The following is a 17454-nucleotide window of genomic DNA, read 5'->3' as shown; positions in this document are numbered from 1 at the left end:
AAATATTTGGCCAACTAACCTAACTATTTTTTGGGTAAAATGATATAATAAGTTCTCTATTTAATAGTATAAATTGAAGGAATAAAATGCGACTCTTATTTTGGTAAATAATTTATCTATCAAATACTTACAAAAAAATTAAGATAAATGAAAATTTGGTCAAAAGCTTATTTCTTTGAAACCAAGCCTAAATATGAAATTTTTCATGATCTCCCGACCTTCCTCATATCTAATTAATTACTTGATGTTTTTTTTTGTCAATGTTTATTTGTTTTTGACCCTCTTGTTAGGAATTGATCTCAAGTTCCTTTTTAAATTTTATATAGTTTCCATTACAACTATTGGTTCAGAATAAATATTACCAATTAGGCATTGTAACATAAGGTACATATATACTCCAAAATCATGAGGAATAGAATAAATAAGTAATTGGTTCAAAATAAATGTTAGCTTTCCACATAAGAATAAAAATTATTGTTAGCTCTACAATAAGAAAAAATAAATTTGATCAAAAAGAAAAATCTATCACAAGTGTCCAACTATATCGCATTTGTCTTGGATGTAGTGAATATAAATAAAGTTTTAGGCTCAAACTGAATTTTAATAAGATTATTCTAAAATAAGTAGGTGATACTCACAAATAATATCAGAATTATTTGAGAAGGATATAGAATAGACGAGTATATGACATTTAAATGGAACGAAACTATTTTAAGATCTCCCCAAGTTGAAGCGGTTATGATTTTGAAAATTTTTACCTGCGACAATTAGGGCATGTAATTTTTCTATTAAATACGGGTATGAGAAGGCCTAAATCCGTCATGTCTTATCCCCCATAGAGTCGTTTTTTGTTTTCATTATGCGATATTTGGTAGAGTATTTTAGTTGGTGTAGACTTTGGGAGCAATATTCATTATCTTTATGGAATTTTACACTAAATGTACTAAATCCTCTTCGCAATGATCTTATGTATTGTTTATACACAGTTGTCAATGCGAAAGTTTGACCATGATTTTCGACATATTAATGGCCAAAGTTATAAAAGTTTGACCTCTAAGAAGTAAGATGAAAGATGTTTAATAAGAAGGGAAGGAAGTATACATGATGAGTTTTTTAATATAATTCATAATGGTATCCTCTACCAAGTGTGATATGTCGGTTATGTACTTATATTATTAGGGAACATTAACTCTGTAAGAGGATTATCTAACGAAATCTGTCTTATTATCATTCGCCTTGAAAAAATCATAGTAGAAGGGGAGATACTTACGGGTTCCAAAGTCGGCAAAAGGTATTGAACCCGAGGATAATAATGACTTCCTCGAATACAAAGATTCCTTTCGTTCTTAAGCAGAGACAATATATGTTGAGGCCATGCTACTTAGACGTGACAAACAGATCAGGTCATGTCGGGTTCAAGTGTCACATTTAAACGGGTCACGAACACTTCAACCCAAACCTGACCCAATTAAATCTCGTGTCAATCCAGTTACATTAATGGGTCATCAAGCCTCAACCCTAACCCGTTAATTTTGTGTCATATTTTCGTGTCATACCAATATTTAGAAAAGTGTAAGTATAATTATGTGAGGATTAAGAAAAGTTGGAATTAATTTAGTAAATAGGTTATTCGTGTCGGTTTCGTGTGTGTAGAGTGCGCAACCCAAACCTAGCCCAATTAAATCTCGTGTCGTGTTCGTGTCAACCCACTTGCATAAATGGGTCGTTAAATGTCAGCCCAAACCCGTTAATTTTGTATCGGATTCGTGTCGTGTCATTGTTTATAGGCTCTAATGCAGCACCATGACAATAAACAAGAGTTAGGGACAGTAACTAAATCATTTTGAAATTTATCTGTTGAAATCAGTTTTTATTAATGGTCAGCTTTATGTAGAAGCGTCAAGAACAACGTCATCCGAGAGATGATAGAGACCAAATGTAGAAAGGCCACAAGAAGGACATTGTTTACAAAGAAGTTTTCACAATTTACCAAATTAAGATGTCGTATTATATATTTTGCATGAAGTTTTAATGATAAGTAGTCAAAGACTATTTTGATTAAAAACTGATGGTGCTGAGACAATAAGAACGGTAACTCTATAATCCAACTATATCTCTGAATGTTACTCCCTCCATTCAACTCCAAAAGGTAGTTATCTTTTTTGTATACTATTCACAAGGAAGAAGAATCTTCTCATTTTCTCCCAATATATAAGATAAAATATATTCATGTGGGATCTTGTTTTATTCGTCTTTAGGAGTACATTTAAACTATCAAAATTTTATAATTTTTACAAATGTGTAACTAAAGATATTTACAAAGTAAAACTCGCGTTGACAAACGTGAAAAAGTGATAAGTACCATTTGGAGTTGAATGGAGGGAGTAGTATACAACTGATATAGTTAAATACCAAATGCCCCAACGCTTTCGTTGCGTTTTTGTTATAGGAACTGATGATTAATCTTTCCTCATCTAAATCCACTCCCAAAATTTTGTTTTCTCCCATTTTTAGCATAGTTTGACTTTTTGTTAAATTTAATAGTTTTCTATTATCAGACCATGGTAACGTAAAATAACATTTTCAGTGGTGCCATAAACTATATACTACTAACTGACATTATTATACTAACTTGGTAACCCGACTATTTTAAAAAAATGACATAAACTACTAATTGATGTTGTCACAGATGATACTATTAGGTGTCCATGCATTCTATGTAATAGAATCAGAGATATTTTGATGGTGTTTAAAGACTACTAATTCTATTGGAATTCAGTTCGATTTGATTTTGCGAGATGTTTATAAGGAGCAAATACTCTTAATTATAAATAGTCAAGACAAAGTTATGTTGTAAGAGATCTAACATTTTCTCTCATGACTAAATATACGGAGTATATAATTATGATACCTGTTATTTTTTTGTAACATCATTCAGTTTTACGTAGTTGTAAAATAATTTGCAAAACTCATAAAGACATGTCTCCATTACTAAGGGTTCATATTAGTGAGCTCCACATGTTTATAGAGAGAGTGTTTGGTATTTAATTAAAAATCGGTTGTGCATATAACAATGAAAAAGCTAGCTACATACTATAACTATGTTACTTGATGTTATACTAATTGATGGCAAAACTTTTATGCTAAAAGTACAAATAATTCATCGGTTATTATCTACACCAATCACGATTTTTTTTTTCATTAATGACAACATAGTAGGACTTTTTTATAACTTAAGAATATATTTTTACAGATAATCCTAATGGGAGCTCCGTGCATCGCACGGGCTTTCCAACTAGTTATCTTTAGTAAAAGGAAAATAACGGTCTTCTCCCTTTTATATGCCGATTTTATAAGACAAGTTTATACAGAAGAATGTCACAAGATTATAAAAAAGGAGCGAGAATAGTACTCTTTATGGGCAAGATTGCTGCCAAATTGATTTCTCTTGAGTTTTGACTATAGATTATCGTGTAAACCTTTTTTTTTTGGCGGAATTGAACGATATAATAAAAGGCCCATAAACAGCGCAAGGGCCAGAGTTCAGTACAGGTTAGGGGGGAGGGTCAGGCGATAAGGGAGTACAAACAAGAAGAAGATCCGAGTTATACAAATGTAATACAAAAGGGGGCACATAGTCCCAATTATAAAACCCACAGTTCGGGCTCGAGTCACTCAAAGCAAACTTGGAAAGTGCATCCGCAACTTGGTTTGTAGGCCGCTTTTCATAGATGATGGTCGTTGAAGGTCAGGCTCTTAAACGATCTCTGCACTCCAATATGATGTTAGCGTATATGCCACAAGAAGCCGTATTATTTAAAATTGCATTAACCGCAAGAATACAATCAGAGCTTAAGATAAAGTTTTCATGTCTATTGGTTGCGAAGACGAGACCATCCCTTATAGCAAGCAATTCGGAAATGAAAGGGTTATGGGACAAGATTCTAGAGGACCAACCCGATATCCAAACACCCAAGGGGGAGCGGGACACACACGTTATACCAGCAAGGGAGGAAGTAAGACAGAAGGCCGCATCAACGTTAATCTTAGACCAACAAGGCGGGGGAGGGGCCCAACAGTTTGGATAAAGGGAGGTATGCAGAGGGGGGGTGTTAAAGTTGTGAGCCTGGTGTAGGGTGGTGTGCTGGTTAAGGGCGAAAGGGGGGATCAGGTTGTGGTCTGGCAAAGAAGAGGGAGGTCCGAAGAGGCAGGGGATGAGGGGGCCTGGGGCCCTGGGCAGAACTCCATTGGGAGGCTAGAAGAGCAGACTGGGTAAGCCAATTACAGTTAATGGGAGGGCAGTTTCCAGATAAGACAGGATCATTACGTCGGAGCCATAGGCGCCACACGAGAAAGGAGAAGAGGGTCACCCAGGATTTATTAGAAGAGAAACAGTTAGATTTGATCCAAAGCTTGAGGGGGAGGGAGTAGAAATCAGGGGGGGAGTGTAATTGTCCCAAACACAGATAGCATGGGTACAATCTCGAAGGATATGGAGCGTAGATTCATCAATAGAGGGGTTGTCACATGCAGTGCATTGAGGGGAGGGGAGGATAGACCTTTTGAAGAGGGTAAGATTATGTGGGAGCTTATCCCACCACGAGAGCCAAATGAAGAGCTTGATGCGGGGTTGAGAGGGAATGTCCCAAAGCCAGCACGTGTCATCATGGGGCAAGGAGGGGCTAGGGCTGCTAGAGGTATGGTCATAAGAGGCTCCAATAGAAAACTTGTTCTTAGAGGCAATGGAAGAGGAAAGGAGATCAGGGAGAGGGGTGGAGGGGAGGGGAATGGAAAGGATGGCTTTGGTGATGGATGGGGGAAGGTTATACTCAAGTGATTCAAGGTCCCAATTCCCATCTTTGATAATTGAACTAAGCAAGTCAGTGTCAGAATAGGGCGATAGGGGCCCATGGAGGCTGTTTCTTAAGGGTCCTGTGGGGGACCAATTATCATTCCAAAGGCGAATAGTGGAGCCATCACCAATGGACCAAGTGAGGGATGGTTTAAGGAAAGATCATCCAATGCCAATACCTTTCCAAATGTGCGAACCACGCTTGAAGGAGGGTTCAGTGTTGTCGCGGATATATTTACTGTGAATGGCAGTGGAAACAAGGGTACCTTTGAGGCAGAAAATCTTCCAAGCAAGTTTGGTAGAGTAGGCATCATTTAAATGCCGAGCTTTTTTGATGCCAAGACCGCCATTAGCTTGAGATCTCGTCACAAGGTCCCAGTTGGCAAGGTGGAGCTTACGGGAGGAGAGGCTGGACCAGAGAAAAGGTCTATTAATCCTGTCAATAAAGGAGGAAGTAGAGGAAGGGAGGCGGAGACATTGCATGAGAAATAAAATAGCTAATTTTATCAATGATTATCGTGTAAACCGAGCATACCAATTTGTACTATTTGTTACTTTGAATCTTCGACTTTCGTTCAATTTACGGCCGTCATTGCTCTTTCATGTACGACTTTTACTCGTTCATGTACTTTTTATCATTATTTTTCCTTGCCTTACCCTTCTTCTAAAAAAAAATACCAAATTATCTCTACTTCTCTTCCTCCCAAAACTCGTCAAATTCAATTCAAATAACTCAATTATGAATACTATCTTTAATAATGACCCTAATTTAATTAACTATGAATTATAAAACAAGATCTGATTAAGGTGCCACACTACTAAGTTAGAAGAATTCGTAGTTCACCACTCAAGCAACTCGTCCGAAAAGGTAGTCAGGAAACATTAAAAATATTAAATTAGGGAATTTAATTAATTAAGGTTAATGAAATTAGGGTTGTAAAATTATGTTAACAAAATCAGGAACACTGGAAGTGCGATTGCGGTAGAAGGGGAGTCGAGATTGCACGTCGGAGGGCGACGTGGTTGTTGTCGTTCAGGAGGCTGTAGTGACAGTGTGGTGTGGTGCGGATGTCTTGACTCCGGCCAGTTTTAGGGAGGCAACGGGAAGGGACTCAGGGACGGCAGGGAGACGATGGTTGTGGCGTGCAGATCTGCGGCGGACTCGTGGGGTCGGGGTGGTGCGACGGTACTGAGGGGGGGCGGTATGGCTGTGGTGGACGACGACGTTGGTTGGTAGTGGTGGTTGGTTGGGTGGTTTTGGAAGGAGTAATTTGAGGTCATAAAAATATGAAGGGTATAATGGTCATTCATGTCCATAATTGAGTAAACCATGTCCATGAATGAGCATAACCCTTTACGGCGCCCTAAATTTTTAGGGGTTTAATCAATTTATGATTAAGGGAGTAGATCATTCTTTTTTAAAACAAAAAATGGAATTGTTATCTACTTCCCATTTGTCATTAATGTGACCCAAATGTTTCTCATTGGATTTATTTATTATACAAGTTTTTTTGATATATAAGTTGTCCATAGTTGGTGAATTACTATGTGTACTCCGTACAGTTTGGAGTTGGGCAAATCACACACCTATTGCTCCAATTTGGCATCATAATTTTTTTTTTTTGGGAGAAAATCCGAGGGCTTACTTTAATAATGATAGATCAAACAAAACAGCTTCGTTCGCAGCCGGTGGTAGAGCACCCGACCACTCCGTTCTACCAAGGATTCTAGGAAAAACATGAGCTAAAGCATGGGCAACAGAATTGTTCACCCGACTAGAAAAAGACCAAACGACAGAAGAAAAAGACACACTAAGTAACAAAATCTCGTCTATAACTAACATAAAGCAACTTCGTCCTCACAGCTTCTTCTTGAGCGCTTCAATAACTTGTAAACAATCACTCTCGATCACGATGTCCTTATAGCCCAACCGCACCGCGCTTCCTTTATGCCTTCCAAAATAGCGACAGCTTCCGCAACATGTGACTCTCATACTTGATCCTGCACGACGAAAATACCCCACAACACTTCACCCCTTTCACCCCGACATACCAAGCCTAAACTCACACCTTCACCTTCCTTCACCCCTGCGTCAACATTAATTTTCACGTACCCCCTTGGTGCCGGCAGCCAACCTCCCGCTTCCTCAGCCCATATCCCGACATCCCTCCTCCTTCTCCCTCGACTCACCTCATACTCAGTTCCCTCAATCTCCGCAATTACATCTCCCACCCGCCTGATCACTGCCATGGGATCGACCTCCTTAGCTTCGAAGATAACTTTATTACGGTGCTCCCATATCGCCTAGCAACCCACCATGAAGAGACTATGCTCCCACACCCCTAGCTCCCTCCATTCTTCATCAGCTTCATTTGGTTACTGGAACTAGAGATCAACCTTGAAGAATGTGTGTGAAAGGATCAATGTAAAAGAAGACCTACACATTTTATTGAAATTTAAGTACATTGGATTATGTTTGAAGCGTATATAGAATCAGATGGTTACGGCTTATGTGTCGAATCGTCTTCAATAGTAGGTACGATTTTACTTTTAAAATAATTAAATATTTTGTCTCACCTTGTTTGAGATCAATTTAATTTCAAGTCAACTTGACAAATTTTAGTCGATTTTGGGCCGCAGTGTTAGAGCCAGCCCAATTTTAGGTTATAATGTTTTGGTTTCCTTAACTAATCATTAAAGCTGTAGTAGCACATTGGGAAATCAACTTTGTCTGTGATTCCAGGTTCGAATCCTGGCTACAGCAATTTTTATGCTTTTTGCGCTCTTTGCAATGGAACCCGTCTTAAATTGTGCTTCTAATTGCATAGTATGAGAAATTTTGACCTGATCGAAATTCAAAATGCTAACTTTTGCCTTGTAGATACGTCAATTATGAACTCGTAAGAATAAATTTTGTGCCGCGCAGATAATCAGATATGAAGGTTAAACTTGAAAACACTTCGACCTTTCACAGGCAATTTGAGACATTACTTACCAACGGAATGACAAAGCACAATTTAAGGCAACTACATTTCAAATGCTTTGTACACACTTCAGCACATTCTGAACAAAAAGTAGTTCCAAACCTTGTATTCATTATTTATTCCTGTCTAAATTCATGATAACTGATGTTAAATCTCCAGGGATCTACTGCAAGCTGTAGACGCGGTTCCCCACAGTGTTGAAGTTTAAACTGTAGTATGAAACATGAAAGACACCCCTGCAAATTGCGATGGCATCCTTCGGATCTTACAGTCACTACTGCTGCCTTCATCATCTCGAGTACAGGTGATCATCTCCAGATTGTGGGCCAGATGAGATACGACGCGTGGGTAAGACCGTAAGAAAGCCTATAAACATCTCTTCAAGCAATGCTTCGCTATGGTGAGGGCGAGATGCCGGATGGGACAATAAATAATTAGTCTACCAAATGTTTTAATGTATACAAGGATACACTGAACTAGAGATCAACTTTGTTTAGAGACAGCAACTTGATTTGGTTCCTTGGAAAAGAAGACCTACACAGGTTTGAAAACGCTTTTTTAATACATGACCGGCATATTGTTTATCGATTTTTCATGCAAAATGATGAAGAAGTGCTACTTACAGGCATGCCGACCTGCTCCCCAGGAAGAAGCCGTTGCTCCTCAAAGCAAAAGCACTGTATTTTTGTTGAAATAAACCGCCGCCTGTTACAATCACATTCCATTAATTTCTCTGAACAATTAACAACAGAAACTCATACAGTAAGGAGCACACCAAATAGTGCAGTTGGTGTAAGCGTAGCATTTTTGCTTAGTTGCCTACATATGCTCGACAACATGGCGCACATCAAGTAGTGCAATTCATAAAGTTGGCCATTCAACTTTGCATGAAACACAAGTAGTCACAGTAATATATACAAAATGCAAATAGAGTTTTTCCACTCGTAAAGTCGTAAAAGTTGGATTGAAAGATCCAATTCCTACTTTATAACCATGCTCAAGATAAATGCACCCATCACTAACAGAGAAATCACCAAATACAGTTTCTCCTATCCCGAATGACCATAGATCATTTCCTCTGTTAAGCGTGTTAGCATCCATGGCATAAACTGGTCCAGTTTTTCCATTGGTTGAACCAGCAGAAACAATTCCACTGTAACAGGGCCGTTGGAGGAGGCGTTACAAAGATTTGATGTCGACCATAACACTTTGCATGTTCTACTGTCCATAGCTACCCATCAGCTGCCTTTACTTGTACGGTTAGATGGTTTAAGAGCGGAAGTCAAATTGTCACTATTTGCAATGTTTTATAAATCCTCTTCCCATCGGTAGCGGATCCCCAATCATTTGTGTACTTTTGATTAAATACTCCTCACAAATAATAATAATAAAAGGTAAACAAATAATTGGGACGGAGGGAGTACATGAAAGTTCGCATCATTTGGCAATATATGTAAAAAATGAGAAGACTACCATATAAACAACACCAACAATACCTACACCAACACCAACAAGAGCAACACCACCACTACAGGCAATCCCTAACACTCTCGCCCTATTAATCCTTTTATCCCATCTCAATCTTTTCATTTTCAAATACTCTTCATGCATATTCTTCCCTTCTTTTCCGATTCTCCTTGTTTTCCTCTTCCCAAACTCAATAGCATTCACCAAACACCGTAAACTCTCCCCTTCCCATTCAAGTAATTCTCATCCATATTTTTTACTCGTAAGCACGCCTCCTTTACTTGCAACTCGCCATGGTCCAACCCCCTGCACGTGATCACCGTCTTACACTCCACGTACTCAACTTGTTCACTACCCAATATGGTTGCATACTCGATCTCATATTCGCCCGGGTTCCAGTGTTTTTTTTCTGATGATACCGGGCTTATGATCCAACTCAATATCAAGTTCGCACTCTTTTGGGTGACCGGGTCAAATATGATCCAACTCAATATCAAGTTCTCTTCTAACTCACTTATGGTTAACCAAGTGTCGCCATCCCGGCCGTTTTTGACTTGGGTAACTGGGTGGATTTTTTTCGGGTCAAGTAGGTTAACCCGAAATGGAGAACGTAAGAACCCAACAGACTTTGTTTTTGATTCTAATACCGTAGAGAAAATCAGCTTGTCTTGATACCAAATATCAACAGCTGAGATTATCTCTGAAGGGAGTGTCGGACAGTTACGATTTCTTACTTGTTCAAGAGGTGTCAAAAGCAGGAAAGAGTCGGAGAAGAATCTACGGTGACCATTAGGGACGGCTGAGATAAGCCGGTGAACATGTGGATGGTTCACAGAGGGCCACACCGAGGTACAAATCTTCCTCCACAATGAATCCTCAGACGAGAGCATGTAGAAATACGAAGAGGTGCAGCTTAAAGCAGCTAGCGACAACCCATCAAGCCGAGTAAGGACATTACGTTCTATGATGTCACGATGGACAGCTGAGATCTCGCTTGTTTCACCATGATGGGTATTGGAAAGTAGGGTGGTTGTAGAAGCCATAAGCAAGTGTTAACAAGACAATGATATATAATTTGACGATGCAATACCATTGCTTTTATATACATGCAAAATGACTCATAAGTCATTATAGAGCAAGATAATGATATAATAATTTGATAATGCAATTTGTACTATTTTATACTAACCAAAACTTGTTCACGTGTTTACCGACGAGAAACAGAAACTAGAAAGTGTGGTTCGTTCCAGGATAAACTATAAACCGGGAATTGGGTAGGACGACTCGTAGGAGCCATAGGACCCGTCTAGTTACTACAATAATACTCCATGCACGTAATATGCATCCCGCCAGTCAGCCAACCGGTCCGGCCCATAAAAACCAGTCAGCTAACCCGTTCCAAACCCACATTGATCTAAACCAAACCTACTTTTAATAACCTCTAGCATGTATCAAAGATGGCTTTGAACCAGCCTGAGAAGATAGAGTGGCGAAATCAGAACTACACGGCTACAAACCAGCCTAACTTAGTGGGGTGGCTCAAGCCAAGTTGGGTATGTTCAATTCAGATGGACCACAAACCAATTCAAATAGTCCGAATTAACAGGGTCCGGGTTCAGACGTTGGTTCAGGCAATGACCAGATCTAGTTGTGGGACAGATCAATTATTGGGAAAAGTCTTAAAAATGTTTCTAACAAATGTTATAATCTCATGGATACCTTTTTACGGAGTATTATATAAAATATTTATCAATCATTGTAAAATAATTGTAATGTATAATTGATTCAGTCAACGAAGATTTTACTCAGGTCTAGGATCTTTAAACGCATAATATCATCACATCAGACTAAGATGTTCATATTGGAATATAATATAATATCACAAATCGTATTCAACTATTCACAAATCACAATTGCTTGTGTACAGTGTACACCACTAAGTGACTAAATATCCAAGAGCCAAGAGTTACCAAAGATTACAAACAACAAGCCCCCTGATAAATCGGGGTCGGGTAGTAGGATTGTCATTTGAAACAATCAATACATAATAAAAACAATGAAAAAGGAATTACCTTAAACTCAGCAATTTTGCAGCGGGAACTGGAAGATTATATTTGTTCACACATCCCATGCTGACAGGCCTCCCAACCCAACATCTGGAACTGGAACGATAAAATCAAAGGCAAATTCATGTTCTCTACAGAGCGGTTATTTCTTTTTTCGTCATCAGCATTCGTGTTCTCTGGGGTAATGTAAGCTAAGAGTTCCATAAACGATCTTTCCTTATCATCAATAACATCTATCCTAGCTTTCTCTGCGTTTCTCTGTCGCCTTCCCTGTTTCAGTTCTATCAGTTTCTTACACTAGCACTGCACTTCTTTCTTGACACGATTCTCCTTGAGCTCCATGTTAACACCTTCGATTGCTACATGATCTTTCGAATACTTCTGCTTTTTAAACTCTATTTTATCTTTTGGTAGATTGCCGGCTTTAGTGTTCTCCATTAATCTCTCGCCAATATCCTTCTTTTTCTTCAGGGGTTCAACATCATTCCACGCAGCTCTACCTTCTTAGTCTTTTGAGCATGGTTCAGTGTTTCTAATCTTTTTGAATTAGGAGCTAGTTTGTTAATCTGCATTCAATGCATTCAATGCATTCAATGCAAACTAGGAGCTAGTTTGTTAATCTGCATTCAATGCATTACCAGTTTACCACAGATTAACCAACATCGCTGCATAATAAAATTACAGTCATCTAATTAAAGCTATCCTCGTAAAAGATTTTACCTTCTTAAGTAGTTTGCCTTCTCAGCTATGGGGTTGCCAAGTAGATTCAGGTTTTTCAGATCTGTAACGAAGAAAGTGCCTGCCCAAAACCAAAAAAAAAACGGTATTAAGGAAATTTTATACAGCAATATAAAAAAGAAGAAAATGCGAATGCATCCCATTAGTGCATACCTCTATATCAGACCACCTAGAAAGCATGTTGTTTCCCATGTCCAAAATTTGAAGTTTCTTATTGTGACTCAGTTCTTCTGGTAGTGCAGTGTCTGTTAGAAAACAAGTATATTGATAAGCAATGTTGCCCGTTGTTGGTGATTAGGGTAAAAATGCAATCACAAAACAAGAGAGACGGAAGAAACATGGGTGAAGTGAGGAAAAAAAAACGAGCACACACCTTAATTTCATTGTGAGATAGACGTAGTTGTTCTAGTTCAGTGCACGCCTTGATTGATATGTCAATTGCTTCTAACTGGCAGTTGGAGAGGGAAATCTAAAGCACCCAATAACAACATAAGAAGCAGATGTTGTATTAGTAGTTGCACACTTGCACTTACTTTGACAATCAGCAATTATCTCTCTATAAAATGCACACCTATACAATTGATTTCAGCTTAGCAAGTGAATTACCCATCTTACTTATCGGATTCCTGGACAGAACTACAAGCAAAGTAATCAAGATATCAGAGCAAGAAGTCAATAACACACGACAGCATAGGTCATTGTAGTGTACAATGTATCTTACGATGAATAAACCAACAGAACCTAGAAATGATGTCTCAAGAACATCCACAGCACAGTCTCTATACTTGGATCTACCTTCTCTAAGGTATCGTATCTAGCTGACAATCTGACATAATAGCCTCAACGCGTGGTACATGGCAATTAAATGGCGAAACATTACACAACAGCAGTAAGTAGATACCATGAAGCTTACATATCTGTCACTGAGGTTCTACAAGTTTTCACGACAGCATTACACGACAGCATAGGTCATTGACACTAAGGTTCCACAAGTTTTCACGTCGTTAGTTTTGCTAAAGGCTCAACGAAGATCATAACAAATCGCAAAGCATTTCAGCCAAGAAGATCAATACTTCCAAGGAAAAAAAATAAAGCTTACATATCTGTCACTGAGATCTATCGTTCTGTAAATCAGGCATGACAGTCTTCAGAGAAAGAAAGGTCCAGGACATTGTTTAAAACTTTGTAAACTTTCTTTTTCTCAGGTAAAAGATACACACTTACACAGTTCACTCAGTATCTATCATAGCAGTTTTCTTCGTTCTCCATATACAGATATTACTATCATAGCAGTTTTCAGCCAAGAAGATCAATCCTGGTTCCGCTAACCAAATCCAACCATCAATTCAAAACACACATAAAACCCATCAATCACCCATTCATTACTATCAATAAACGCGGTATTCAACATACTACAGAAGTACAGAAACTCAAATTATACAATCAGAACATTCATTCATTCAAAAAACACAGAAACTCAAATTATAAAATAAGACTGTCTCAATTAATTAGTTAAACACTCATTCATTACTATCAATAAACGCGATATTCAACATACAGAATAAAATCAAGTTATAAAATCACAACATTCATTCAAAAACACAAAGAAATTCAAATTATAAAATAAAACGGTCTCGCTTAATTGGTTAAACACTCATTCATTACTATCAATAAACGCGATATTTAACATACAAAAGAACCGTTACACGCAGACTTACGTTTACTACCAGACTTAACAAGCTTGCCATCAACAACCAAAGCAGTATCAGAATCAACACCAGTAGACAAACCCTTTTTAGAAAAGAAAGAAAATAGTGAAACCCAAGTAACTGAAAAGCTATAAAATCAACCCCAACACTTATAAAATGCCCATTAAGTTTCAAGGTCCCGGGTTCGAACCCGAATACACTAGCTATTGCTCCAAGGTCTAATCTTTGATCTTCACATGCCATTATTTCAGCTATTTTTGATACTATTGGGCAATATACTTTTATTATCCTTCTTCCATTGTTGTTATTGTTATTGTTATTGCTCTTTTCTTCAGTTTTTTTTTTTTTTTTTGGGTTATTTGGGGATTTTGAGTTGAATTGAAGGAGAAATTTGGAGGGTTTTGTTGATTGTTTTAGCTAAATTTAGGAAAGACTTGCAATGGGTCAATCGAGTTGGATTTAGGTTGAGTTAATTTGAGTCGGATTATTTCCGGTATGTGATTTCGGGTCACTTTTAGATGTCCAGTTATCGCCTATCGGATCACTTCGGGTTAGGTAATTTTTGATAATGGGTCACCTAGGGTCAATGTTCAGGTCAATATTGAGCCAATCAAGGCTTGGATCGAGTCTAGGTGAGGCTGGGTTATAATCGGGTTTCCAGTCAGCCTTATTGAGTTTGGTCATTCGGATGTTTTGTCGCGTCTATTAAATGCTGCCCTCGGGCCCTAGAAGGCTTAGCATCCAACACTCGTAATCGTGATTAAAGCGGATATATTATAATGTAAATATAGAGTCATCGAGATAAATTGGGACATCTACAACTCCACAACATGTCAACGACAATTAGGGTTATACCCTGAGTCAATATGTCATTTGCTAGTAAGACGAGTCTATTTCAATTAAGGAGCGTGGGACTAAAACAACTGATATGTAGTCGATTGGGAGATTCGGTCGTTTTAGTCTTTGAATTTCGAATATAATTCAGCATTTTTTAAACTAATGTAATTCATCCATTCAACTCCACTCTACCAGTTGGAGTTTTGCACAACTATTAAGAAAAATTAAAGAAACAATAGAAATACATTTGGGATGGTGCATATTGCTTTATTAAATGATAAAGTGTGACTCTAATTCTGATTTGATTATGGGATAATCTTCCCACCAAAATGTTCAACATTTTAAAAACCCCACCAAAACTTCCATTTACATTTTTCTTTCACTTCCTGTCAACTCTTAAGTTACCAAAACCGAGGGATTCCAGCAATATAACAACACTTCATCACCCATTATTTACAACAAATTTGTCCTTAAATTACATCTCTCTCTCATTCATTAAGAACACAACAACAAAAAAACCTTACAATCCATAAATTTTTACAGTCCATAACATTAAATTACAAACATAAAATTACAGCAAAATGGGCTTCAAATGCATGACAGAAGAACAGCGGACAGAAATCGCCATTTACTTGCTTGAAAAGTCGCAAAATGGTAAGCTTTCTCGTGGCACCATCAAAGAGGTAGCTGCAAGGTACGCTTTGAGTGATAGAAGCATATCTAACATATGGAGACTAGCCAAAAAAAACCAAGGTTAGTAGGTGAGAGGTTAGATGTGAAGAGTGGGAGGATAAGTGTCACGGTCCGGGACTTTGAGCCGGAACGTGGCGCGCACCCTTGTCTAACACACGACAAGAATGCAAGCGAGAGCGTCAAACACTAGTGAAGGATCACTAGTGCATTCGTAATCGGTCTCGGTCGGTGTGTGTCGGGAATCCTAGTCACGATTATCAAGTCCGACACACGAAAGCAATAAATGTAAGCAATACGATTATTGAAAGCAAGCAACAAGCAACAACAAGATTTTGGATGAGAAGCGGTTTTTGATTGACTAGCACCTCTCATAGAGGCAAATTTGATAGTTTGGTCCTGGTAGCAGGATACATTGATTGTGCAGAATAGCGATATGTTTTCTAAACGCCTAAAAAGATATCTTAAACTAAAAACGAGACTCCAAGATTCGACACGCAGGAAGTAATCTTGGAGTACTAAATGAAACTAAAAACATAAATGAAAATACATAAGTGCAAATAAGAAATCTAAGGGTTTGAAGTGGAATGACCGCGCGCGCAATTTTTAGGAATTGTGCACTACAACTGCGGCTCATTACACTCTCCCCCACCTAATTTGTTGCCGTCCTCGACAACGCTTGAAAATCATCATGGCTGGTTCAGTCGGCTGATGTCGCTGGAAGTTGATTGGAGCGGATGTTGGCGCGTTTGCTCTTGTTGCGGGTGGGATCTTCAGGATCTGGATGGTAAGGCTTTAGACAGCTCACATGAAAGACAGGGTGACACTTCATCCAGGCAGGGCGGTCAAGCTTGTATGCCACTTCCCCAATCCGCTTGATCACTTGGATGGGGCCTTCGTACTTTCGCACTAGACGCTTGTCTCGTCCTCGGAGGAATCTCATCTGCTCTTTGTTCAGCTTCACCATGACCACGTCGCCTACTTTGAACTCCCTTGGTCTCCAATTCTGATCCGCCCACTTCTTCATGCGGCGAGACGCTTTCTCCAAGTAAACTCGAGCAATTTCGGCATTCACGTTCCATTCTTTCACATACTCGTGGGCTTTCTTTGTCCGGCCTCCATAGGTATCTGCATTTGTGGGAGGCAATACCGGGTGTTGACCTGTAACAAGCTCAAACGGGCTCTTGTTGGACGAAGCGCTCGTCTGCACATTAAAACAGAACTGGGCAACATCAAGGAGTCTCACCTACTCTATTTAAGTTGCCCCAACAAAGTGTCTCAAGTACTCTTCCAACATGCAATTGAATCGTTTAGTCTGGCCATCCGTTTGGGGATGGTAACTTGAGGACATCCGCAGCTTCGAACCCAGGAGATTGAACAACTCTCCCCAAAATAGTCCCGTGAAGCGAGAATCGCGGTCACTGACTATACTTTGAGGCAATCCCCAATATTTCACAACATGCCTGAAGAACATTGTGGCAGTTTTTTCAGCGCTACACGCCTTAGGAAGAGGAATGAAAGTCGCATATTTCGAGAATCGATCCACAATGACAAGGATCACACTTAACGCCTCTACCTTTGGTAATCCAGAGATAAAGTCCATTGAGATACTCTCCCATGGTCGTGTTGGTATGGGCAATGGATTTAGCAGCCCTCCCGGCTTCTGTTTCTCTCCCTTATCTTGCTGGCAAATGAGGCATGTCTTCGTGTACTCCATCACATCATCCTTCATCTGCGGCCAATAGTAACTTCTCTTCAATAGGAATAAAGTTCTCTGCCATCCCGGGTGACCCGCCCACAAGGTATCATGGAATTCCTGTAGAAGAATCTTCCTCAATCCAGCCGCCTTTGGAACAAAGATGCGATTTCCCTTAATGAATAAAAGTCCATCTTCCACCCAAAACTTGCGAGTCTTTCCTTCTAAGGCCAAGTGTTTTAGCGTCCTCGCCATTGGGTCTTGATCGAGGTGTTCCTTCGCTTTAGCTCGAATATCTGTGACCACGGTGGTAGTGGACAAGTGAGCGATCATATGCAGTGCGGCCAAGTCGCACCTACGACTTAGGGCATCAGCGACCCTATTCGTTGCTACCGGTCGATAAGTGAACTCCACA

At 39.1% G+C, this 17454-nt stretch overlaps 1 protein-coding gene across 6 annotated transcripts in view; it reads right to left on the bottom strand.

The window, feature by feature from the left end:
* The window catches only part of LOC141614590 (uncharacterized), a 237844-nt gene extending 223575 nt beyond the window's left edge, over positions 1 to 14269 (bottom strand). The window contains exons 1-8 of one of the 6 annotated variants that reach the window (XR_012529357.1): positions 13826 to 14268; positions 12679 to 12743; positions 12481 to 12576; positions 12261 to 12352; positions 12090 to 12168; positions 11376 to 11989; positions 8460 to 8541; positions 7681 to 8370 (exon numbers count right to left, since the gene is read on the bottom strand). Coding sequence is in view for 3 of the 6 variants with exons in the window: in XM_074433338.1 (XP_074289439.1) it covers positions 12329 to 12352; positions 12481 to 12576; positions 13826 to 14059 (354 nt within the window). In the remaining 3 variants the exon portion in view is untranslated. Of the gene's footprint in view, positions 1 to 7680; positions 8371 to 8459; positions 8542 to 11375; positions 11990 to 12089; positions 12169 to 12260; positions 12353 to 12480; positions 12577 to 12678; positions 12744 to 13825 lie in introns of those variants that run through there. The other 5 variants (XM_074433342.1, XR_012529356.1, XR_012529358.1 and 2 more) reach the window with 5 other exon arrangements.
* Between the last annotated feature and the right edge of the window lie 3185 nt (positions 14270 to 17454).

Source organism: Silene latifolia, chromosome 1 (genome assembly GCF_048544455.1).
Source record: "Silene latifolia isolate original U9 population chromosome 1, ASM4854445v1, whole genome shotgun sequence".
In the NCBI taxonomy this organism is placed as follows: domain Eukaryota; kingdom Viridiplantae; phylum Streptophyta; class Magnoliopsida; order Caryophyllales; family Caryophyllaceae; genus Silene; species Silene latifolia.
This window is presented reverse-complemented; position numbering and strand designations above follow the sequence as displayed.